At 43.0% G+C, this 24,823-nt stretch overlaps 1 protein-coding gene across 3 annotated transcripts in view; it reads right to left on the bottom strand.

The window, feature by feature from the left end:
- LOC121320877 (MAP3K7 C-terminal-like protein) overlaps positions 1–20,987 on the bottom strand; it is a 38,081-nt gene extending 17,094 nt beyond the window's left edge. Inside the window, exons 1-3 of one of the 3 annotated variants that reach the window (XM_041259624.1) lie at positions 20,975–20,987; positions 20,590–20,648; positions 19,110–19,186 (exon numbers count right to left, since the gene is read on the bottom strand). In XM_041259624.1, the coding sequence (XP_041115558.1) occupies positions 19,110–19,179 (70 nt within the window). In that variant the 5' untranslated portion in view covers positions 19,180–19,186; positions 20,590–20,648; positions 20,975–20,987. The other 2 variants (XM_041259623.1, XM_041259625.1) reach the window with 2 other exon arrangements.
- Positions 20,988–24,823: the final 3,836 nt, after the last annotated feature.

Here is a 24,823-nt window from a genome sequence, read left to right as displayed (position 1 = left end):
CATTAAAATGAATTCAATTAGCATAACTGTATTATTGCTGCAAGCTACGTAGAGCACCAAGCTTTAGCGACCACCTATAGAGTTGAAGTAGAATCTCTTAAACCTAATTGAGCAAGATTTGTTTTAGAACTTCATGGGACAGGAGCAAGGGCTACAAGAAGTAAGCCCTGGGATTTGAAACAGTAAGTCTGTGCTTGTGACTTTAGGAAGATGGCATGCTTTGTTCTTGGCTCGTGGAGTGCCACCCTCATGGAGGTGAGACCGAACCGATCGGCCTCTAAAGCTGGGAATCAAGTGTTACTTCCCCAAAGGGGAAAATGAAAAGAAGGATAGTGGATATATTTAAGTAGACTAGAAGTCACCCTGACTAGCAAGGAATGCCTTAGCTTAGTGAGATCAGTGCGGCCAGACCTCCGAGAGGTGAGACCGAACCGATCGGCCTCTGAAAGCTGGGAAGGAAATGAACATGCAAAGAAGAGACCAGAAAGGAACAGAGGCATAGATGAAAGCAAGTTGTTAGTAAAGAATACAGGGTCTCCCCCTGGCTCAGAACCACCCTCTCAAGGAGATGAACCGATCGGCCTCCAAGGCTGGCAGCATCGATGCTTCAGTGCAGGGCCAGACCTCCGAGACAGAGCCATGCGGGGCGACAGGAATTCTGAAAGAGAGAAGGAAATGAACATGCAAAGAAGAGACCAGAAAGGAACACAGGCATAGATGAAAGCAAGTTGTTAGTAAAGAATACAGGGTCTCCCCCTGGCTCAGAACCACCCTCTCTTAGGTGAGACCGAACCGATCGGCCTCCAAGGCTGGCAGCATCGATGCTTCTCCCAGGGGGGATTTGAGAAAGAGTGCAGGGTTTCCCCCTGGCTCAGGGAGAGCTGCCCGCCCTCTCAGTGGTGAGACTGAACCAATCGGTCCACAAGACTGGGGAGCCTGTGTGCTGCCCCCAGGGGGAACCTGGAATGACAGAGCGATTGTTAAGATAGATTTGGCCGAGGGTCCCCTCTGGCTCTCTGAGAACCTTCCTCTTGGTGGTTGAGGCCAGCCCGGTAGGGCCTGTTGGGAAGGGAACGTCACTTGCCCCTAAAAGAGGACCCCCAGCTCCCTGCATCTGTGCCACCAATGTAAAAAAAGGAAGGGTTAGTAAAGAAACATAGGTTAATTAGTGACAATCAATACTAGAGATTTTTTTTATTTTTGTTATTATATAATTAAGGTCTAAGCTCAGCGGAAAGGAACCCCCACCCCTTGCTGGAGGAACCTCTGGTGCTCCCAGCGGAGAGATGGCCCCCATTCCGAGCAATATCGTTTGGCTGAATAGATAGAGAGTGCCTGATATCTGATAAGGTACTGGTTAATGTTTGCTTTGGCTGCTGTATTTTCTGTGCCCATACAAAGGAATAGGGGGATAGATATGAGTTCCCAGGGAGAAGAGCAGCTTGTCATTTGCGTGAATGAAGAACAACAGAATGACTTCCTGGTTGAACGGAGAAGAGGATACCTGATTTTGCTTACAGAAGGGAGTGAAGGTGGACCAGCTAGTTGCTTAAGAGGAGCAGTAGGATGGAGCGACGGCAACGGCACTTGCCACCCCCCAACCCCCGGAATCCGAATTTCCAAAAAAAAAAATTAGATGACTGGATGAATGGTACCCTACCAGGACCAGGCAAGTAAATGACTCCTAAGAAGAATAAAGTTAATTTTACTCTCTCACTTAGTGGTACACAGTAGTACAGAGGATTCATCTATTCTGGTGATGATATAATGTTTTTAAAGCTATTGGAAAGCCCACCTAGCTGATCAAAAGGATACCAAGCTGGCTTTCCTGCTCAAAGGCGGGGATGACTGTCCAGGGATTCTTGTGCAGGATTTATTTATTTTTTTTGCTTGTCTGTTCAGTAGTGCAGACTACGGGGGCAGAAAGGCAGTGCGACCTTAATAACTCACAAATTCAGACAACCAGGAGCGCAAAGCAATCCTGACCAGTAAGGTACCTTATTAGGTCAAATAATTTTACTCTGTATTTGTTGACGTTCGTTTGTCTGAATTTGATAATCGGAGTCAATATGGAGGCATATTTATAGTATTGGTTTTCATTAGATTTTGTTGTTGTAGCTGATTTATGTGCACATATACAGTATGTGCTTTACCATTCTGCTGCCTTTATAAAAATATAGACTTTGATTTGCTACGCTTTTATTCACAGATTAAATGCTACTCTATACAACTGAGTGTGTCGGGTATTACAGTATAAATTCAACTGTTAATTATAGTAGCACAGTACGCTTGAGTAGGCGCTTTATTGTTAAACAACAATTTTTGCACTTTAATAATTTCGACTCCGTTAAATGGACTGGCATGACATTTTGCATGGGTGGTCTTGTAGGGTACATATCTTGATGTGGCCGAATTCATTCCAGTCAAAATGTGCAGTTTCTGAGAAAGTTTGGAGTTTTATCCTGAAATTTTTAGGGTAAAAAGGGGATGGCCCAAAGATGGTGCTTTTACTGGTAATACAAACATAGTAATATTTGGTGTTTAAAAAATGTGTGTAAATGTAAAATGGTGAAACATCAGGCCACTGTCAGATCTGTAGTTCTATGGGGGTGTTAAACAATGAAAGCTCTCAAAAGTTCACAGAACACAGCTTTTCAGGAAGTTTAGTGTAGAACTGTCTTACATCTCCCAGTTTGTATTTTAAATTATATAACAAGTAACTAGCATTTTTGTGAATACTGACGGTATTCTTGAAAATCAGATTGCCCTACCTAGTGCATTATGACAACACTCATTAATAAGAGGGGCTATTTTGTACTTGTGTTTGTTTATTCTTCTTCTATGAGTCTACAAGCAACTTAAAGCATTATTTCTTTCACAAAGGGCAACATAGATAAATACATTTGTATTCGTGTTGTACTTTCTGTACCTTTACCAAAGTATTTTTTGTGCACTGCATTGAAATCATCTAATTTTAAACACATTTGCTAGAAACAGTGTATTACCTGTAAATCAAATTTCACATAATGTGAGTGCCCAACTGACAATATATTTCTTGCTTTGTTTTGATGGTGCAGACCACTTAAGTTGAAAACTTTTTTTTTTTTTTTTTTTCTGTTCAAAGTTATATTCCATGGAGGTGCTGTAGTCCAGTGGTTAAAGAAAAGGTTAGGGTTATGGTTAGGCAAGTCACTTAACCTCCTTGTGCTCTGTGTTTACCATGAGCTGTGAACCAAGGTCCTAATTTGGGGGGGGGGGGGGGGGGGGGGGGGGGGGGGGGGGGGGGGGGGGGGGGGCAGGTTTTTAAATGCATAGAGAATCCAAGGAGCCATTTGTGGTGGGGAAGCATGGCCAAATAGACATCAGGGAGTGAAGAGTGAATAGGAATCACCACCAAGACTGCATATGTGAAGAAAACCATATAGTTTGGTTTAGCAGAATGAAGAATTAAAGTTATTGCATAATTGCTTGCCAACAGAGAATTTAATGCTTCTGCTGAATGAATTTCTAAGAACTGAAGTAGGCGGGGCAGAAGAATGGATAGGTGTAACTGCGGTGATCCAGTTCCTAAAGGGAAGAGAGAATGATCGATTATCTAGAAAAATTAGAGTGAGTGAGTGAGTGAGTAATGGCTTAAGGAATACTACGGATCCATGGCAAAAGTACAAAGCAGTAAGGTGTAGCAGAGCATCAAAACAAATAAAATAAATATATTATAAAGCACTGCCACTGGGCGCACAAGATGAGTCATACAGTTTGGACGGCGCCAGTTCATATCTGGGCTGTGCAAAGAGGTCGAATAGTGCTGGGGACTCCGAAGGGGTGTCACATTGGCTCTGACGCTCTTGGGGTGGGGGATGGGAAACCGGTAGAGATTCCTTCTCCTAATCATGCAACAGCGAACCCTACTGGCCAGACACCGAGCAAATTCAGAGTGGATAAAAAGCAGGGCTCATCTCTGCTCTCTGGGATTGGTAGCCTGCCCACCTCTGCTCTAGTTTGCTTGCTGTAAAAGTGACTCTGGCTTTAGGCTTGTGAGATCGGAGAGTGCTCACATGCCCTCAGAACACCTGTGCTGTGTGGGGACTCGCTGTGGTGAGGAGAAAAACATAATTAGACGAAAAACCAAAACAAACAAAAAAAAACAATCTTTAAGAAACTGGCTCTTGACAAGAGAATTTCACTCTTGGGAGAGGGACAGACCCTTAGTGGCAGAAACCGAGAACTGTTCAACTTGCTAGAGTGAGATTCATTTTGCGACAGTGAACTTCTAGCTTACGGCTTCATTTGGGAGTTTGGCAGCCTAGTCAAGGTGTAGCAGATTGCATAGGGAGCATTGTAAGATAGAACGTGATGACATGAGCATGGGATATTGCAGCTGCAGAGCCGGGTGAGCACGGCAAAATAAAGGATACTAAAAAGAAGGATAGGACAATCATTCCCATGGTTCAATCATGCTATCTCATGATTCAATGTGCATATCACTACAGGCGTCATTATTGGAGTCCACTCAGAGGTGGAAGGTAACAAAGTATGGACAGACAGCAAAATAAACTTTTCTACAATTTATTATTTTGTAAGATAATTTATTACCAAAATTCCATAGGGAAGTATTTTAAGCCAGAACGAGAAGATGCTGTGAATCCATGCTGCCATAATGAATGTAGGCAGAACTAGCACAGTCGTGCGCATGAGGAGCGTGGCAGTAATTAAATATTTTAGTCACAATGAATATGTTGCTACTAATTCTGGAGCCTGAATAAGTCAGGGGGGCTAAGGCGGCAGGCTCAGGATTGTACATCAAGAGTACAACAAAATAGAGCATGGCGCAGCGCAGCATAAGTGGCAACGTGAAGCCAAGAGAGGTATGGCAGAGCCCACCAAACAAACACATAAAAACAAACTTAGGCAAACCGCTTCTATTAAAGTTTTTCACAAACAAAGCACTGAAAAATGTAACAATATAAGCGAAAGCCTGGTGATGTGTAGGGAAGCACAGAAGGCAGAAATGAAAACGACAAGTGGGGTCTGCTGCGCTGCGTGACAATTCACAAACAAGAATGAGTGTTCAACCCAGGGCTTAAATAGGGAGGTTAATTTATACATTGGCTGGATGAACTAAGGAGGAGACCCTGCTTTTGACCACCGAACCACATTTAATGGTTACAAAACAAAAATATGAAAAAAATGTGGTTCCACGAATTTGTTCAAAAGACAAATACGGGGCTTGCTGCAAGACTCGAAGCTAACAAAGCTCCAGAAAGTTACAAAAATGTCTGTGTGGGTTCAACTGAGAAATCGGTTGAACTTGTATGGGACTACCGGTACCAGAGACCCAATAACAACAACAAAATATATAACCACATTCTACAGGTGACAGCCTTTTACCAAGGGTGCTGGAACTAGGGGTGCTGGGGGTGCTGCAGCACCCCCTGGCTTTGCATGGCTTCCATCATATACAGGGGTTACAGTTTTGTTCAATGGCTTTCAGCACCCCCACTTTAAAAACAGTTCCACTGCCACTGTCTTGTACTGTCCTTGCAGTACTTAGATTCAGGAATTTATTTATTTATCTATGTTATTATTATTATTATTATTATTATTATTATTATTATTATTATTATTATTATTATTAATTGTTGTAGTAGTATAATAAGAATTCTATGTAGTGGCAAATGTGGATGAGTAGGGTAAACTATTGTAGATTTACTACCAATATTAAGAAAATGTATTGAATTAGACATTTTGACTAGGGATAATTTTTATATCATTAACCCAAAGTGATGGATTTTAGCTCTGTTTGCAGTCACCCCTAAAGGATCAGAATGGCTGAAGCTACAGATTCTGTATAACATATACGTGTGATTATAATACGTTTATTATCTCTATATATGCAGTCACTTTTTTAGCAAATAACACATGGATAGTACATCACACTTTCTTATGGAATGCTGTTTTTTTATTTTAATTTCTTTTGTGCACGTATAACGCTATGTCTGGATTTTTGTTTTGGATCCCGTACTTTTTTTATGATATGTTTTTTTTTGGTGGCAGGCTGCACTTGCGGTTGTTCAACACAACCTAAAAACCTAATTTAAGAAAGCTGCAAGATATCAAGAGTTGCGCAAGGCCAAATTATAACTGAGACAGATTCATGGTAGGAGAAAGACATCCAGCAGCAATATTAATTAGGGCATTTGCATTTGGAAGGAGAATTTCTCTCCCTAATAGAAAACTACATGGAAACCCAGATTACCCGAAAAGTACAAAATAGCGTGAGAAAAAGGTGAGACTTTTTTTTTTTATCATGGAAACCCTGTAGTATGTCTAAATTGGAGAGTAAATTAATTAGTAACTGTTACAGAGAGCGAGAGGATCAGAGCTGTAAATCTCCCTCCCGACCCAAGAGGGCGCAAAGAAGAGACATGGGTGCTGAGACGGCCTGGCTTGGAGAGAGGGGCGGAAAAGGAAGTCGGCCATCTTAGTGCAGGGCGGAATGACCATATTAGGGGACAAGACTACTGTGATCAACTGTGCTGCATTAGACAACTGGCAGGTGTGCTGACTTGCGCTGATCGTGGGGTGGAGTCTCCTGGTATATAAGGGCTGTCATTTTGCAAGTGCAGAGCTTTTGGAGATAACACTGAACCTGGGTTGCTGAGCCATGTGTTTGTTTGTTTGCTACATGTTTTTGGTTTGTTTATTGTCAGGACCGGGGTCAGAGTGAGTCGTCACGACAAGGAGCTGCCGCACTACTGCCAGCACTTTCACCTTGGACACCACTTACCCCGCACAACTGAACTGAACACGTCAGCACCTGAGCACCTGCACTTTCCATCACCCCTCAAGTGCACAACAGAGCTGAGAGGGACTCGCTCTATCGGGACCTATGATTTGTATTTTTTTGTTGCTTTGGACTGAGTTCCCATAAATAAAACACACCCTCTACCATTGCTGGTATTGGGGTTATTTGCACCTGTACCAGTAACTCTGTGACGTCTGTTTCACCACCACACCCACCGCACCGTCACAGTGACCCAAAACCTTATCTGGAGCGCTGGCTTTAATACATTATTGCACTGTGTTATATCCTTCACTTATAATGTACCATGTAAAATGTACAGCCATGGACATGACAAAGTTCAGAGACTGATGATTGACAAGTTCTGTTGGATTTTAGAATTTTCGTGATACAGTAGTACAATGTTCTAATTTGGGGGTTGTTGATTTGAACGAATTGCACATGCCCAGATTAAAAAAAAATGTAAAACCTTAATATCTCTTTTAATGTAACAATTTTTTACTTTGTTTTCTTCACCGCCCTAAACCAGGAATCGAGCCTTTTGACAATCAGTCTGGTGAAACAGAAATGCAACACATTCTTAGGCACCCCTTTAACTCAAAAAGTGTACAACAGAGAGTTAAGCCCTTTTCCAGTTTCAGAAACAATCTGGATGACTTCATGTTTACTGAATGCCATACTTCTAACTGCTTTTAAACCCAAGTTATTCATATCTCAAATGTGTTGTTTATAATGGGATCTTTGACACAACTTATCTATAATTTGTTGAGGAAATAACAATGTATTATATGCTTAAATATAATATGCCCATTCTTAAAGGATTTATATATATATTTCTTCTCTCCCAAAGAATTACAAACTTTTTTACAGGACAAAAAGTACTCATTGTCTGCAGACATAATGTCTGGATGACCCACACCGATGGACTATTAACGACCATGCTTTAAACAAGCAATTGTTTATTGTGGGACATACCCCTGAATATGACAATACATGCACATGTATTAGAAATGTAACTGGATTCATTAATGAAACTGTGTGTCTTGAGAAACACGGCAAACTGCTGGGTTTTGAGAAGGGGGCGTCTGGCTTGCAGACATACTGAACTATGTGACCTACTGATTAGGTGACCGGCGCCTGAATTGGATTAGGCCGAGTGGACAGTTGAATTATGTACAAATAATTCCCACGTGCAACAACAATAATTTTGACGCAGGGAAGACATAAACTAGTGATGTCCCTGTGGAAAGTGGCTATTTAGCAGAGTGAAAAAGACTATAAATATCCAAGCAAAAGTCTGAAACGGACCCGAGACGTGGAAGCAAGCTGCAAGCGAGTCAGCGACCACAGGCAATGAGACTGAGGCAGTGACATGCGATGTAACAAAAGAAACATACCGAATGTAGCATTGCCTGTTTTATACAGAATATTCTTCTCATTAGTGAAATTCAACTCCTATTACAGGTACTTTTTTTTTTTTTTTAATTCATACAGTGGCTCTAAAAAGTATTCATCCCCCTTGGACCCCCACATTTTATTGTGTTATAACATGGAAGCAAAATAGATTTAATTAGGAGTTTTTGCCACTGATCAACACAAAAAAAGTCCATAATGTCAAAGTGTAAAATTAAATCTACAAATTGTTCTAAATTCATTACAAATACAAAACAGAAAATAATTGATTGCATAAGTATTCACCCCCTTGAGTCAGTATTTGGTAGAGGCACCTTTGGCAGCAATTACACCCATGAATCTATTTGAATAAGTCTCTACCAGCTTTGCACATCTGGACACTACAATTTTTTCCCAGTCTTCTATGCAAAATTGGTGAACAGCAATTTACAACCCTTTCCACATATTCCAGGACATTGACCTTGTTTTTAAGCTACTCCAGTGTGGCTTTGGCTGTATGTTTGGGGTCATTGTCCTGCTGGAAGATGAATCTTCTCCCAAGTCCGAGGTCTCTTGCAGACTTCAGCAGGTTTTCCTCCAGGATTTCTGTGTACTTTGCTGCATTCATTTTGCCCTGAATTTTCACAAGCTTTCCAGGCCCTGACGCAGAGAAGTATCCCCATAGCATGATGCTGTCACCACCATACTTCACGGTAGGGATGGTGTTCTCAGGATGATGTGCGATGTTAGGCTTGCGCCAAACATAGCGCTTAGCATTGACGCCAAAAGACTCTATTTTGGTCTCATCAGACCATAGAATCTTCTTCCACTTGGTCTCAGAGTCTCCCACATGCCTTCTGGCAAACTCTAGCCGAGATGTAATGTGAGTTTTTTTCAACAATGGCTTTCTTTTTGCCACGCTCCCACAAAGGCCAGTTTTATGAAGCACCCAGGCTATTGTTGCCATATGCACAGTGTCTCCCAGCTCAGCGTGGAAGACTGTAACTCCTTTAGAATTGCCATAGGCCTCTTGGTGGCCTCCCTGACTAGTGTCCTTCTCACCTGGATACTCAGTTTTTGAGGACGGCCTGTTCTAGACAGAGTCCATATTCTCTCAATTTCTTAATAATGGAGTTTACTGTGCTCTGGGGGATATTCAATGCCTTGGAAATGTTCTTATATTCTACTCCTGATTGGTGCTTTTGAAGAACCTTATTCCGGATTTGCTTTGAATGTTCCTTCTTTTTCATGATGTAGCTTTTGTTAGGAAATGTACTAACCAACTGTGGGACCTCCCAGAGACAGGTGTATTTAACCTGAAATCATGTGAAACACCTTAATTGCACACAGGTGGACTCCGTTCAACTAATTATGTGACTTCTAAAGACAATTGGTTGCACCAGAGCTTATTTAGGTGTGTCAAGGCAAAGGGGGTGAGTACTTATGCAATCAATTATTTTCTGTTTTATATTTGTAATTAATTTAGAACAATTTGTAGATATAATTTTTCACTTTGACATTATGGACTTTTTTTGTGTTGATCAGTGGCAAAAACTCCTAATTAAATCCATTTTGATTCCATGTTGTAACACAATAAAATGTGGAAAAGTCCAAAGGGGGGGTGAATATTTTTGAGAGCCACTGTACACATATATTTACATATCAGTGAATAAATAAGTTTTTGGTATATTAATGCTGACAGTCTATACATTACCAGGGCCTGAAAACTTACCAACTCATCACAACCTGACAAATGCTGTGTCACCAAAATAAATAATATAGTCATTGTCGTGTTACAGACTAAGCCAGACACACCACACTGTGAAATAGGTGAACTGGACAAGTGGCTAGACTCTTCCCAGGAACATGCGAGATGGAGAACTGAAAGTGCATGAGTCTCATCTGAAATCATTGAATCCTGGGTGACAATTCATCTAGATTTTTAGATCCTAATAGTGCAACTAAGGGTTTGTGATCTGTCTCCACATGAAATCTGATGCACAAGAAAATCTCGGAAACTATGGTTTCTTTATGTGGTGTTGTCAGCTCTAATTTGATGTTGTTGAATGTGTGGTTCTGTTCGGGTCCCCAATGCCAGGAATTTTGCTTGCTCACGAAATCCCAAAGTGGCTTTGTCTTCCCCACTAGGTGAGGTATGAATTTGCCTAAATGATTTATTAGGCCCATAAATCGGTGGATTTCACTGACATTCTTAGGCTTGCTCATCTGAGTGAGTGTTTTGATTTTATCCGGGTCTGCTCTGACCCCTGCTTCATCAATAACGCTTATTGTTAAGCGTTAATCCTGTCAGTTCCAGTCTTCTAAGGACTGCAAAGAGGTGTTCATCATGTTGTTCTTGTGTAGCTCCGTACAACAGAATGTCATCCATTTAGCAGAGGACCCCCTTCAGCCCCTCTAGGAGTTGAGACATCCTCTGCTGGAAATGTTCAGGAGCTGAAGAGATGCCAAATGGCAATCTTTTGAAACAGAACCTTCCAAATGGTGTAATGAAGGCTGTGAGTAGCTCTGAAGCTGCTGATATGGGGATATGCCAGAATCCAGATTGAGCATCTAGTTTTGTAAATACTTTGGCATCCTCTAGTTGTCCTAGTGTATGCTCTACACAGGGTAATACATGTCTCTCCCTATGAACATTTTCATTCAGTCTGGTAAGGTCTACGCAGATCCGCACCTTACCGTCTGGTTTGAGAACCACTACCATTCCTGTGCACCACTCTGTCAGTACCTCCACTCATGAAATGAAGCCCATCTGTTCCATACGGCTGAGCTTTGCTTTCACCTTGGTAAGTAATGGGAGGGACACTCTTCTTGGTGTTGACGAGGCGAAAGGTTGTGCGTGTGGCATAAGCTCATGTGGTATTCCACCTCTAGCTTTCCCACCCCGTGGAACATTCTTGGGAACTTGTGTCTGCCCACAGATTTTTGATCAGTGAAAACTGGTTCCACATTCAATGGCTCTGTTCTTTTAACAAGACCGTACACTTCTTGTAGTGTTGTCAACCCCCTGCTGTCAGAGTTGTAGCGAATTTCCCCCTCACATTCAATGGAGCTTGACCTGGTCCCTGTAAAACTTTGTTTGTTTTGCTGAGTGGTGCAGTCTGAATATCTTGATAGAGGGATTCTGGGATCACTGTCAAATCAGCGCCTGTGTCTATCTTGAACTGTACATTGCAACCACATAAGGTGAGTATGGTAAGCCATGGTGATTCCTGTTGATTGGTCCCGATGGATCCAAGGAATGCAATTTCAGTGTCTCTATCATCCAAAATTTCTGATACTGCTGATCTAGATCTATAAACAGCAGCAAAATGGCCGTTCTTCTGGCACTTTCTGCAGGTAGCCTCCTTTGCTGGACAGAAAGAGCAAGTTTTAGTGTGTCTGTGGTGTTCTCTCCACTGTCCTAGCCATGCGTGCCTCTCTTTATCTTGTGTCCCTTGTGCTTGCTTTGGGTGCACTATTTCCATCTTACTGCCTGTATTGGCAAACTTTCCTCTAGCAGATACTGTTTTCTCTGCATCAAAGTTGTTTTGTAATAGAGACTGTTGCTTTCTTATACTCTCTTTGGCAGGCCAAGTTATTTGCCTTTTCTAATGTGAGTTCTGGGTCCATTTGTAGTTTCTCAGACAGTTTCATATCTGTAAGTCCCACAACCAGCCTGTCTCTGATCAGTTCTTCCCGCAACGCTCCATATTCGCAGTGTTCAATAAGGTTATAGAGTGCTGTGATGAAAGTATCTATGGATTCTCCCCTCTCTTGTGTGCGTCTGTGAAATCTGGCCGTTCAAAAATCAGATTGAGGCGGGGCACAAAGTGTTTATCCATCTCTTCTATAATTGTATTATATTGTTTTAATTGGTCTTCTGTAAGATTTCTAGACCCATAATAGCCTCTGCTTCAGCTCCCATAGTATAAATGAGGGTATTCACTTGTTTCTCCTGTGAGTGTTTGTCTAACCCAGAGGCTTGTCGGAATCTGTGAAATCTGCTAATCCACAGTGGTCATTCTTCTGGGCACATGAAATTGAATTCGGAAGGAGGAGGTATTTGAAACAAAGCTGGATCTGCTGTTGCCATATCTGCTGTTTATCCATGTCCAATATCTTATATGTTTGGAATGTGTTGTTTTACTACACAATTCTATCTGCACCCCATTCTATGTTCAGATTATTTTTTTAATCCAGAAATTATTCTTACACGAGTATTTCAGGTTTCAGTTCATATTGATGGCAATTCGAATCCTACTTCTGATACCATGTTGTGTTAGAGACTGAGCCAGACACATCACACTCATTGCTAGTCAAATAGGAACGTTAGGTTATTACTATAACCCTGGTTCCCTGAAAGAGAATGACAACCATTACCGAATGGGAAGAGCCCTCTCTGACCGCCAATTACTGAGCATAAAAAAGCTGCCCTTTCAGGGCCTTGCTGTGATGGGGAAGTCCCTCCCACCTTCTGCTGAAGAGGGACGTCCTCACAGTAGCACATTGCCATTTTCTTTCGAAAACAGAGGTCAGCTGGGGACACGACCTCGAAGGGTAATGGTTGTCATTCTCTTTCAGGGAACCACGGTTATGGTAACAACCTAACATTCCCTTTCAATTGAATGACAACCATTACCGAATGGGAAGCTGTACCAAAGCTGTCGTGGCTCCAGATTACCGACAGTACAGCCTCATGGCGATAGCCTCAGAGCCCACATGACACCTAAGGGCAGCTGCAACACCCTAGACCCAGAGAAGGTCTCGCTCAGTTTGCAACATCAAGGCGTTAAAATTGCGCAAATGTCTGACTACCTGTCCATGTAGCAGCATTGCGTAACTCATCTAAGGAGGCGCCATGAAGGAAAGTCCACAAAGTTGCCTGGTCCCTGGTAGAATGGCCGTAATGTCCCCCGAGGAGTCCGTCTGTTCATACGCCAAGCGTATTGCATCTGTCACCCAGTGCGCTAGTTGTTGCTTCGATAAGGCCTGACCTCTAGAGCGGGACCCATAGCTGACAAATAGCTGGTTGGACTGTCTCCAGGATGCCGTCCCATCCAAATAACAGTGCAGAGCCCGAACTGGGCTGTCTACTGTCCTCCTCTGACTCGTGCGGGGGAGGTCTGAAAGTTTCCAAAACCACTGGTTGGTTAATATGGAATGAGGATACCACTTTTGGCAAAAAGGATAGATTTGTTCTTAATGTTACCCGCGAGTCATTTCCCGTAAAAGCCAAGCATGTGTCACAATAGACAGCGCATGAAGCTAACTTACTCATCTGGCAGACGTAATGGCTAAAAATGCCACCTTCAACAGGGCGCAGTTCTGCAGACGCCATGGGCTCGAATGGGGGACCCATAAGGGCCGGAAGTACCAGTTCTAGATCCCACTTGGGGACCATACTTTTCATGGGAGGACAAAGCCTCCGAGCCCCTTTAAGAAACTGCACTGCCAGGAAATGTGCCCCAGGGGACACAGAGTCAATTTTGCCATGGCACACTGATATTGCTGCCAGGTATACCTTCAAAGAGGACGCTGATTTTCCTGCGTCAAACAAGTGAGGTTAATATCGTCTCAATAGGGCAGGTCACAGGATCATGAACTCGGCAAGGCACCAGTCTTGGAAAACTTTCCATTTATATAAGTATAACGGTCTCTAGTGCTCGGTGCCCTAGCAGACTGTAGTGTTTCTACTACCGCATCTGGCAAACCTCGTCTGAATAGACGGCTACCTTCAACAGCCAGACCCAGAGTTGGAGCTGGGCTGGGTTCGGGTGCCATAATAACCCTTCCACTTGGCTCAGGGGGTCCTTGTGTAGCGGAAGCTGCCACGGCTGACCCGACAACATGTCGGAGAGGAGAGCAAACCAGGGGCATCTCTGCCATCTGGGTGCAACCAGCAAAACCTGTGCTGTCCCCACCCTGATACTCTCTATTGTCAGGGGTAATAATGGTAGCAGGGGGAACGCATACAAGAGCCCCTGTGGCCAGGGGTGAGCTACAGCGTCTACTCCCAGGGGGCCCCCATCTCTCTCCATGGAGAACCAAAGGGGGCAATGAGTGGACTCAGCTGTGGCAAAGAGGTCGACTCGTGCAGGTTGAAACCTCTCCAAAAATCAGTTTCACCACTTGAGGATGCAATCTCTATTCCGAGCTGTCTGGAGATCTTCTGGACAGGAAGTTTGTTGACTTGTTGTCCACACCGGGGAGGTGAACAACCCTGATGGAACATAAGTTTCTGTATGTCCAGGACAGGAGTCTGTGCGCTGCGTGGTGAAGGCCCAGCGAGCGCAGACGGCCTTGGTGGTTTATGTAGGCTACCACTGTAGTATTGTCCGTCCGGACCAGCATATGTTTGTTTTTACCCAGGCTTGAAGCATGCGCATTCTCAGCAGCCCTAGTGGAAGGATTCTCGAGGCGGCTGCCGTCAGCCCCAACAACCTTTGATATACTCTGACCTGTAGGAGAGCGTCCTCTCTGAATAGGGAGAGTGTGGCCTCCAACGACTGAATCCTGTCTTCCAACAGTGAGGCAAGCATGCTCACAGAGTTCAGTTTGATCCCCAGGAACAATGGACTGAGACGGTACGAAATTGCTCTTCTGTTGGTGTATTGCGAGCCTTAACTTCATCACATGATCTATGACCTGGTTTGTGTGCGCCTCTGGAATGTGTGCAAACTAGCCAATCGTCCAGATAGTTCAGGATCCAAATACCCCGCAGCCTGAGTGGAGCCAGTGATGCACTGAAAATGTACAGGGTGCCAGCGAGAGGCCAAATGGCAGCATGCAGAATTTGTAAGCGTTGCCTTGAAAGGTGAACCGCAGATATTTTCTGTGCGTGGGACGGATTGGGACGTGAAAGTAGGCGTCTTGCAGGTCGATCAATGTGAACCAGTTGCCCGGTTGGACGGACAGGAGGACATGTTGAACTTCCTCTGTTTGAGGAACAAGTTGAGGACCTGAGGTCCAGAATTGGTCTCAAACCGTCATCCCTTTTGGGCACCAGGAAGTACCTGGAGTAAAAGCCGCTGAGGGCATCGCTTGGACTTACCAAGCATGCAGTGTTCTTCTGTTGAAGATTGGCCATCTCCTGTTGAAGGATTATTGCGCTCGCTGGTTCGACGGTGGTGAGGAGCACACCCTTGAAGGGTGGCGGACCTATGCAAAATTGTAGAGCGTATCCTTGTCTCATTGTCGATAGCACCCAGGAGTCCTGGGTGCCACCTTGCCATGGGTCGTTGCCTTTGGTTGTGGAGGGGTTTGGTGGCAGCCAGGGTCCCTTACGGTCTCCCTTGGGCTTGGGAGGGGGCGGGTCTTTCTTAGGCCTTTCTTAGGCCAGCTCTGCCTCTGCCTGCTTGTCTGCTCTGGGGTGGAGGGTGTTGTTCAGGCTCTTTTTCCCTAGCAGGCTGTGAATGCCACCTTGGCCGCTGACGGTAAGCCAGGAGGCTCAAGAATTTGGAGGCAACCTCTGTGGCCTTGTGGGACCTCTCAAAGCTCACATCAATGGTCGCCCCAAATGTCTGTCCCGGTGTAATGGGGTCATCCAGTAACGCCACCCTCTCGGTCTACACGACCTTGGCTTGTGTCAGCCACAAATGCCGGCAAGCAGCCACCATCACCAGCAGCGACCTCACTGATGCCTGGCCTAACTCCCCTATTAGGTCACTCATCGCTTTTACCACCGCCTGGAGCTCCCCTAGATCTGCCTCTGTGGATCTTTCCTGCAGCCTCTCTGCTAACTGGGTCTGGTAAAGCACCAGTATAGCCATGACGTTCACTGCTCTAGATGACAGTGCTGCCGATGCGTACGCTTTCTTTAGCATGGCATCCGTTGTTCTGCAAGGCTTAGACGGACAGGTTGGGTCCTTATCCCCCTTGGTGAAGGTGGAACCTTGCAGCAATACCGTAACCATGCCCCCAGTAGTGGGGAATGTGCCTAGGCCCACTTCTTGGGCTCCTGCAGTGTGCAGCAGAGACTCTGCTGTTCTGGAGGCTGAGGGTGCAGACGCTGGGTTGCTCCAGGAGGAGCGCACCAATTCCAGGAAGTCCTGGCAGAAAGGGAGGGCTTGCTGTGGTTCCCCTTTCCCTCCTTTTCAAGGCGACTCCGACGGGGATTGTCTGCGCCTGCCTAGGGAAGGGGAGCAGTGCCTGCGCAATGACCGCCTGTCCCCTGGTGAGCGCCCCCTCGAGCGGTACCGCCTCGGTGGTGACCATCTTGCCTCCCCTGAGAGGAGTCTGCACCTCTGTACCGGTGGTGGGGAAAGGGAGGGTGACCCAGCTGTTCGGGAGAGCTCTTTGGTCATTGTAGGGGGGGGGGTCCTAGAGGACCTCTCCGGAGGGCCTTGGACCACTGACCTCATTCTCCCTTGGCACGGAGAGAGAGACTCTGCTGGGGACAGGCTGCTCTTCTGCGCTTAGTTTGTTTAGAGAACTTTCTGCACGGAGAGCAGTCCAGCTCACCTGCCAGTCTGGCCCTAAGCATCTGACGCAAGACCGGTGCTCGTCCTGCCTGGGCAGCTTCACCGCACACTGGTGGAAACTAGCGGAGGACCCAGTCGACTCCACTGACATGGCGTCATAGGCGGGGCAGCCGTGCTAGGACAGCCCGAGGCTTGAGAGGGGCGCTGGCGTGCAGTGGAAAGAGAGTAATGGCCGCTTACCAAAGACCCGAAGAGGGGTAGAAACCAGCTCTAGTCAGTAAACTGACGTAAGAATCAGGCAGTGGCACTCAGAAAATGCTCAAAAGTGTGATTCTACCGAGGAAATTAAATTTGACAGTGAAAAAAACCCAACAAATCAGCCAAAATTGGGCAAAGAAAGCATGAAGCAATCTGTAACCTGCCTCAGTGGAGTGAGAGAGAAAATGGCGATGTGCTACTGTGAGGACATCCCTCTTCAGCAGGTGGAGGGAGGGACTTTCCCCTCACAGCAGGGCCCTGATAGGGCAGCTTTTTTATAACTGCTCAGTGATAGGCTGTCAGAGAGGGCTCTTCCCAATTGGTAATGGTGGTCATTCAATTGAAAGGGAACTGCCTTTTTTTGCCTTTAGGCTTGTAACGTACACTTACATAACATAACAGTGCCATCTAGTGGCCTTATATCAGATTGCTCTATTAATATATTAACTAACAGTACAGTCATGTACAGTATAATTTACATGTGTACATTTATAGATACAGTTTTTATCATGGTTTAAATTCCATTAAAGCACTGAATGCTGATACCTACAGATTGATTAAAGAAAATGTTCTATAATATGCTAGCAAGCCAGCACAACAAAATGAAACAGGGAGCAATTCTTATGATCTGTCTAATGACGACTATCATTTTTCATAAAATAATTTTTGTATAAACAATTATACAGTACATATTAAAGGAAACTGATAAGAAAATATACAGTATAATTTGAAATGCATTAAGGTGAGTAATAAACTGACTCCATTGTGATTTAGCAGTTGGTTCAAACAATTTAACAGCAAACGCCGAATTTATCTGTCTAATTCTGTGCCAATAAATATAAATCTATATAAAGGGGCAACAATATTAATCCAGAAATAGGACAACAGGTTTTTTTTTTATGCTGGGTTGTTTTTTGAATAATAATAATAATAAATAATAATAAATAATAATAATAATAATAATAATAATAATAATAATAATAATAATAATATATAGCGCTCTTCATGAAAGCATTCCAGGGTGCTTATAAATATAAAACATCCGGTGTCTAATATATAATCCAGCTACAAATAAACAGACCCAAAGAAATATATTTCAATCACTTGACAGCCCTAATTATTAAGTTACATTTTTATTTTTGTATTTTAATTACATTTATTTACATTAAACCTGCAATCCTGCTTTTATTAAGATGTGATGATTAATTAAAATACTTATAACTGTGTCTGAATTTAACTTACCGCTATACATTTCAAATACTCGTACAATGTTTTTTCCCCCATGGTCCGTTATTTATTTGTCACCCTGTATAATGCTTGTTTTCCAGCATAGCGCTGTGGTTGGATTCTTTTTGACAAGACAAATCCATATATATTAGATATAGCTGCAGACAAACTATCCAGAAAAATCCTATCAGTGGCCTTTAACTTAAATATCTGTCTTTATAGCTGCAGACAAACTCGTCAGCAAAAGCCTCTCAGAACATAAATATCTGTAATTTTGCTGAAATTCCTAATTGTCTGTGCTAACATCATAACTGATCTGTAGCACTGTATCCATGTCTAAGTGAGACAGTGGAGATAAGTATAGGCCAGTGTTCTAAAAGCAGATGGATGAATCATCCGCCATGTCAACGCTACAGCTGCTGTCCAAACATTTGGCTGAATAGTGGTAAAACATTTTGACAGAAATACAAGATCAGGGTCGTTGACAGCAGTTAAGTTCATATTTGTTTTTAAAATGACAAGCTTGGAGCTCTCGAGTAGCGCATATGGTAAAGGTGCTCCACATGGAGTGCAGGATGTGCCCTATAGCCTGGACGTTGCTGGTTCAAGTCCAGGCTATTCCACTGCCAAGCGTGGACAGAGCTCCCAGGGGTCAGCACGCAATTGGCCAAAGAACAAATATCCAGCAAGTACTTTCTACAGAGAACAATATTATGTAAATAGGTATTTAAAGCAAGCTAACATTCTCAGTAACATGCTACCTGTCCCTGTGGTTAATTATCTATCACACTGCTTCTTCTGACCTTTAGTGCATAATTAGACCAACTTTCTTATTAAATACATACAGTAGTTTAAACAAATGTTCAGAGAGCAAAACAACATCTTGAAACCAGTATTTAGTATTAACATTGCCTGGTTGCATAGGAGGCCTACTGCATAAGGAACCTTTAATCATAAAAGTGACTCTTAGTTGACTGATTAATTGTATGTGACAAAAGATTCAAGCTTACCCGTGGAATCATTGAGGCTAAAGGCTATTCGGACCGATTTATCAGCGGGTACCCTCGATGTGGTGATCATGTGGGCCCTAAAACCAAAGCAATATCTTTTGTTGTAATGAATATTTATATATGTATTTATTTAAATGATTTGTAATTACAATAATGGTAAATTGCATTCAGCGTTCACTAGATATCCATTTCCTTTTTTATCTTAGTCTCTCATATCCATCTCCATGTTAGTCTTTTTGTTACTTACTGAGACAAGAACCTCTATTGTCTTTTGTTCAAAAAATGGTTATAATATTGATATTAGGTATAAATATACTAATTCTATTTGTTCCTAAGCTATAAAAAAAGATCTGTACTTTGAGTAATTCAATCAATGTATAATTGTGCATACCTGTATACACCTCTGTCACTTAAATGTTTTACATTGTTCTGTGATTATTACAGTAGATGTGATCTGTCACTTTAGTTTTGAAGTGTCGGAGTTACCTTTCGCTGCTCCAGCTAGGTAGCGACCGACCGTTTTGGTTCTATGCAGGAATTTGATGGAAATAGATAACAAATAGACTCAGACCAAAATATAACAATTGAAACATACTAGCTCCCCATGATAATTGTTCCAAGGTTATAATGATTAAGACCTATGTTCAGTGTTTAAAAATACCACAAGCGTGTTTTTCTTTCACACACCAGGTTGTGTGTTAATATGCACTGGTCCTGATTTAAACTGCAGCAGGACAAATTAACACCCTATTTAAATGATAAAAAGGACACCCACTGTTTTGGTTAACCCTATTGCTGGTGTAACAGTATTCGCTCCACCCAGTGAAAGTGTTAATCAACAACGTAACTTCTCCGGAATTCCCTCAAAGATAACAAGGTTCATTTTGGAGAAGAAAAAAAAAAAAAAACCCAACCAAAATCGGCAACTTGGCACAGCTAGGCTATAACCCTGTGCTCCCTCGACTGCATGACACCCTGCACACCACGTGGTTGAGCTTTTAGAGGTGAGCCACTCTGGGACCCCTTGATACCATTTAGTGATTAGTACTGAGTTTTAAAACTATTTTACAACCTAATTTTTATTTTGCTCCTTTTACAAACCAAATGTTACACTTTTTAAATATAATTGTGTTTCCTTTAATTAAGTGTTTTTTTTAAAGCACAGAGTGTATTTAGGAAGTTGAAGATCAACTCATCTTGTTAGGAATTATTTTGTCAAGCTCATTCATATTAACATTTATTAGGTACATTTCTAGATTTACTTTTTCCTTATTTTTAAACATTTACATATACACTTTAGGCTCATTTAACCAAATAAAACTATTTTACAACAAAGATAGGAATCAACATTCACCAACATTTTTGTTTTGGTTGTAATGCATAATATATATTTATTATTTAAGTTTGTTATGGAGACATGATGACATTAAAATAATACGTAGTGCATAGTAAGACCATGTTTTCACATCCATTATCTTACCTCACGCAGTTCAACTTCTGCACATGTAAAAACCAGGGCCAGCCTCTGTCTTGTCTACCCTTTAACAGAGAAAGGATTAAATAAAAGGTTGCACCTGCTGCACAGCCACAAGCTGTCAGTGGTAGAGAAGCAGAAACAGCTGTTAGGAGAGCATGGTGCTACCTGCACCTCCCTTAGGCTCCACACTCCCCAGGATTTCCTCCTTAGTTCTCTTGGGTCACTTTTACTCTTTCACTCCTTTCTCCTTTGTGAAAGTGTGGAATTTTTTTCCTGTCATAATGGCAACTCCAGAGCAGCAGGGAGAGAGTACCATGCAATATATTTACATTAGGCCGGCATGCAATACAAACAGTCCTTTACAGCAGAGGAACGTTTTGAGCATTACCCTGTCGGTTGGTTCCAGCTAAATGCTCAGATAGCATGACTCCAGGCAGCAAAAATGTCTATAGCTCCAATCAGCTAAGAGTGACATAGCCAACTTGGACCGGAGGCAGCTAATAACTATGAAATGATGCAGCTTACCAGAATGAGGCTCCCTGTTACATCACTGGGTACAGAATAAGATTTGCAATGCAATACTGTCTGGTAACATAGTAAACAGAAACAAACCAAGCAGTAAAAAAATGAATCTGTTATTTTAATAACTTTCTTAGAACTTGTAGAATTGAATTTTCAGAAAATCCCTTAACTACTGTCTTCAAATTTCTAGAGTGTGCTTCAAGATGGGATACTGATGCCAGTGACAATCAACCCCTGCCAAGGCTGGTAAGTCAAATTTAGAGCCATCAGTAACATGAAAAAGTAATGCTTGGACCAGGTCTTGATGTGTTCTGATTTGTACTGTACAATAGGGGGAGTTAGTTATACTTCACGATGTGTTATAAGAACTTTGCAACATGCAAGATAATTCTAATGAAAGAGGATTGATGGGAACAGATGAAATGGGTTTTTCTTGTCTGTTTAGGATTCTTACGCTACAAACAGCACTATTAGGTTTTAGAATGGTGTTTGCATCTTTTTGAAGATGTTAAGAGCTATGCTCAATTATGCTCATTTGCAATTTATTAACACCTATTTAATTGGGTTTTCTGGTGAAATTTGGCTGCAACGTTAAGTTAACAAGTTAAAGGGTACATTAATTTTATTTTATTGTATTACATGTTCCCATGTGTTTCTACAACTCTTTACGTAAGGTGTGTGTATTGTTTTAATCAGATTTTTTTCCCACTTTGACCACTTTTTAAAACTTTTAAATTGCATTTCCTGCCTCAAGATGGCTTCACATGTACCTGCATGGACCTCTCAAAACTACATTTCCCATCATCCTACTGCTCACATATGTAACTCAGATGGATTTAACAGTGAGCAGGAGGATGATGGGAAATGTAGTTCTGAGAGGTCCATGCAGGTACATGTGAAACCATCTTGAGGCAGGAAATGCAATTTAAAAGTTTAAAAAAGTGGTCAAAAAAAAAGAGGTCCTTATGTACCCTTTAAGTCTAGCACCAGCAAGACACAGATGTTATTTAATTTTAAAATGATGAGCTCAATTTTTATCACAGCGCAAGACAATAAGGCTAAAGCAATGGTTGGGTACAATCAGAATATGCATTGTGAAGTGATTTTGGTACCAGGTTTTGTGTTCTTCCATACTAGCACTAGATGTTCAAGTTATAAATGCTAACTACTGAACATGCAATAAAATATATCGTTTTATACTTTAAACTAATAAGCTAAAAATGAACTTAAGTTAAAACTATTTATTGTTCTTAAATTAAAAAATATTTGTAAATTGTATGGTGAAAAAAAGTTTTCCACCTTTTATAGCTGAATGTAGTGCGTGTATGTGTAAAATAATAACACTATGTAACACAACTTTTGTTCCTGGGTAGTAAGTGTTATTTCCTAATTGCTTATGCCTCAAAAGTATAGAAAATGGCTATTATTCCCTACAAACTTTGCTTTTGTCACCAGGACAGTGATATTTCAAAATATCACTATTTCCAATGGGAAAACGGGCAAATTTGTGTCTTTTCGTTCACATAAAGTCAGAAAAAAACAACATATGAATCCAAATTAACATGTATTTATACTAAAGTAATACAAAAATGACTACAAAAGATGTAGAAGTGAATAGTTTTTCGAGATTTACAATTATACTGTAAATTTGCAAAGTTTGTGGGGAATAATAGCCATTTTCTATACTTTTGAGGCATAAGCAATTAGGAAATAACACTTACTACCCAGGAAAAAAAAAAAAAAAAAAAAAAATATGTTACACGGTATAATATAACATTTCACTGCAATATCGTTCTTCAAAGATTTACAGTACAGCAGTACAGTATTCAGTTTATATTGCTTTCAAGAGGTGTTAGGCACACGGCAATACACAAAGTAAACCAAGCCATCAGGAAAATTAATTTTAAAAAAGGGAGCTAACAGTTAAAGTGATTACTCACAGGCGCCCCTTGTAGGGGCTTACCAATAAATGACATGGTAATATTAAGTAGGACATGAAGATTCTGTACTTCACAATGTAGGCTTCCATGGTGGAGATGTTTACTGTAATGGAAATATTGAATGCTTGGTATATTATTATTAATATGTCAATGTCTATATAATGTATTGTAACAGTAGTAGTGCTATCACCCTGTGGCAAAGTGCCCTGCTCCTGTGTGTATTTTGTGTTGTATGTTGTGTGTTCAGTGAGTGGATAACGGGATTGGAGACAGAGGTTATAATAACAAAAATATCAGCTAACCGTGTTTTGTCTGTATAGTCCGTTTTGTTTGTCTCTTTAATTTGGCGAAAGTGCCGTGTCCTGTGTTTTTGTTTGTTACAACCTTTTATTTTTACTGTTCTTTTCATTCAACTGAGTTAAACCAATCGCTCAGCTCCACCTCTCTGTTGTTTATTTCCTAGTTCCTGTTTCTGGTCTGACGTCACCCACTACAGCCGTCTTTGTGACACGTGGTGTCATCGGTGGGACTACCAGCGCCTCCTAGACGCAGACCAGAGCAGGAACCACAGTTTCTTGTTTAAAAAAAAAAAAAAAAAAAAAAAAAAAACAACAAAAAAAAAAACTGTCAGAAGACGCCGTCAGGCTGAGGGACTGGATCCAGGACAAACTGGGCTGGAGGCCCAGTCCATGCCCATAGCCATCCAGGTCCTGTGGCTGATGGACAGGGAGCGATGGGAGGCGTATGAGAGGGAACACACCCCAAACTCCCTGGAGGAAGGTGTGGAGTTGATCCCCTGCTACATGGAGGCAGCTATAAACAGAACAGCAGCCCAGGTAGCAGGGTCTCCAGCGCCCAGGCTGGGGGGGGGCCGCGAGAGTCCAGTGCCCAGACAGGGGGACCACGAGAGACCAGCGCCCAGACGGGGGGACCCCGGGAATCCAAAGCCAGAGAGGGAGCTGTTCCCACTTCCAACAGCAGAGGAAGAATGCCTGCTGACCCCATCTCCACCAGCAGAGGGTGAGTGCCTGCTGGTATCACTTTCCCCACCGTCACCACTTGGAGGAGAGGAGCAAGTGCTGCCTCTGCCTCTATCATCTTCCCCTGCCAGTGAGGGAGAGCCGCACCAGTCCCCTGCCAGTGAGGGAGAGCCGCACCAGTCCCCTGTAATAAGGGTAGACTACATGTCGCTCCCACCTCCGCCGCCAGGAGACTACATGCCCAAGGATGCCTGCCTGGCATGGCCTGGGGTTGCCTGTTGCTCCGCATCGCCTGGGGCTGTCTGTTGCTCCGCATCACCTGGGGTCGCTGGAACTGCTTTGCCAGGGGTCAGCACTCAGCTCTGCTTGGCTTGCAGGGGTCAGCGTGGCCACAGCCCCACCAGAGGGAGCTGCCAGCTATGAAAAAGAGGGGAGAGGTCAGGAGACCACCTTTCCCCGCAGCAATTTCGCTGCAGGAGTTCTGGGGGCTGAAGTCCCCCCAGAGGGAGCTGCCGGCTATGAAGGGGGGAGAGGTCAGGAGACCCCCCCCCCCAGCAGTTTCGCTGCCGGAGATTTTGGAGGAGGTCTGGAGACCACCAACCCCAGCAGCTTTTCTGCACATCTGCTGACAGCCACACCATTGGCAGAATTTCCACTGCCATGTGGTACAGGGAGGAGACCGCATGGCCAGTAGCAGCCTGGCCGCTGGCTGGCAGGTATTGGCCGTTGTAACCCCCAGAAATCCCTGTTGGGGAAAAAGGATTTTGAACGAGAACCGGTTCCTGGTGCGAGGTG

This window comes from Polyodon spathula, chromosome 9, assembly GCF_017654505.1.
Source record: "Polyodon spathula isolate WHYD16114869_AA chromosome 9, ASM1765450v1, whole genome shotgun sequence".
NCBI lineage: Eukaryota > Metazoa > Chordata > Actinopteri > Acipenseriformes > Polyodontidae > Polyodon > Polyodon spathula.
The sequence above is the reverse complement of the archived record's forward strand: the minus strand, read 5'-3'. Positions and strand labels throughout refer to the sequence as shown.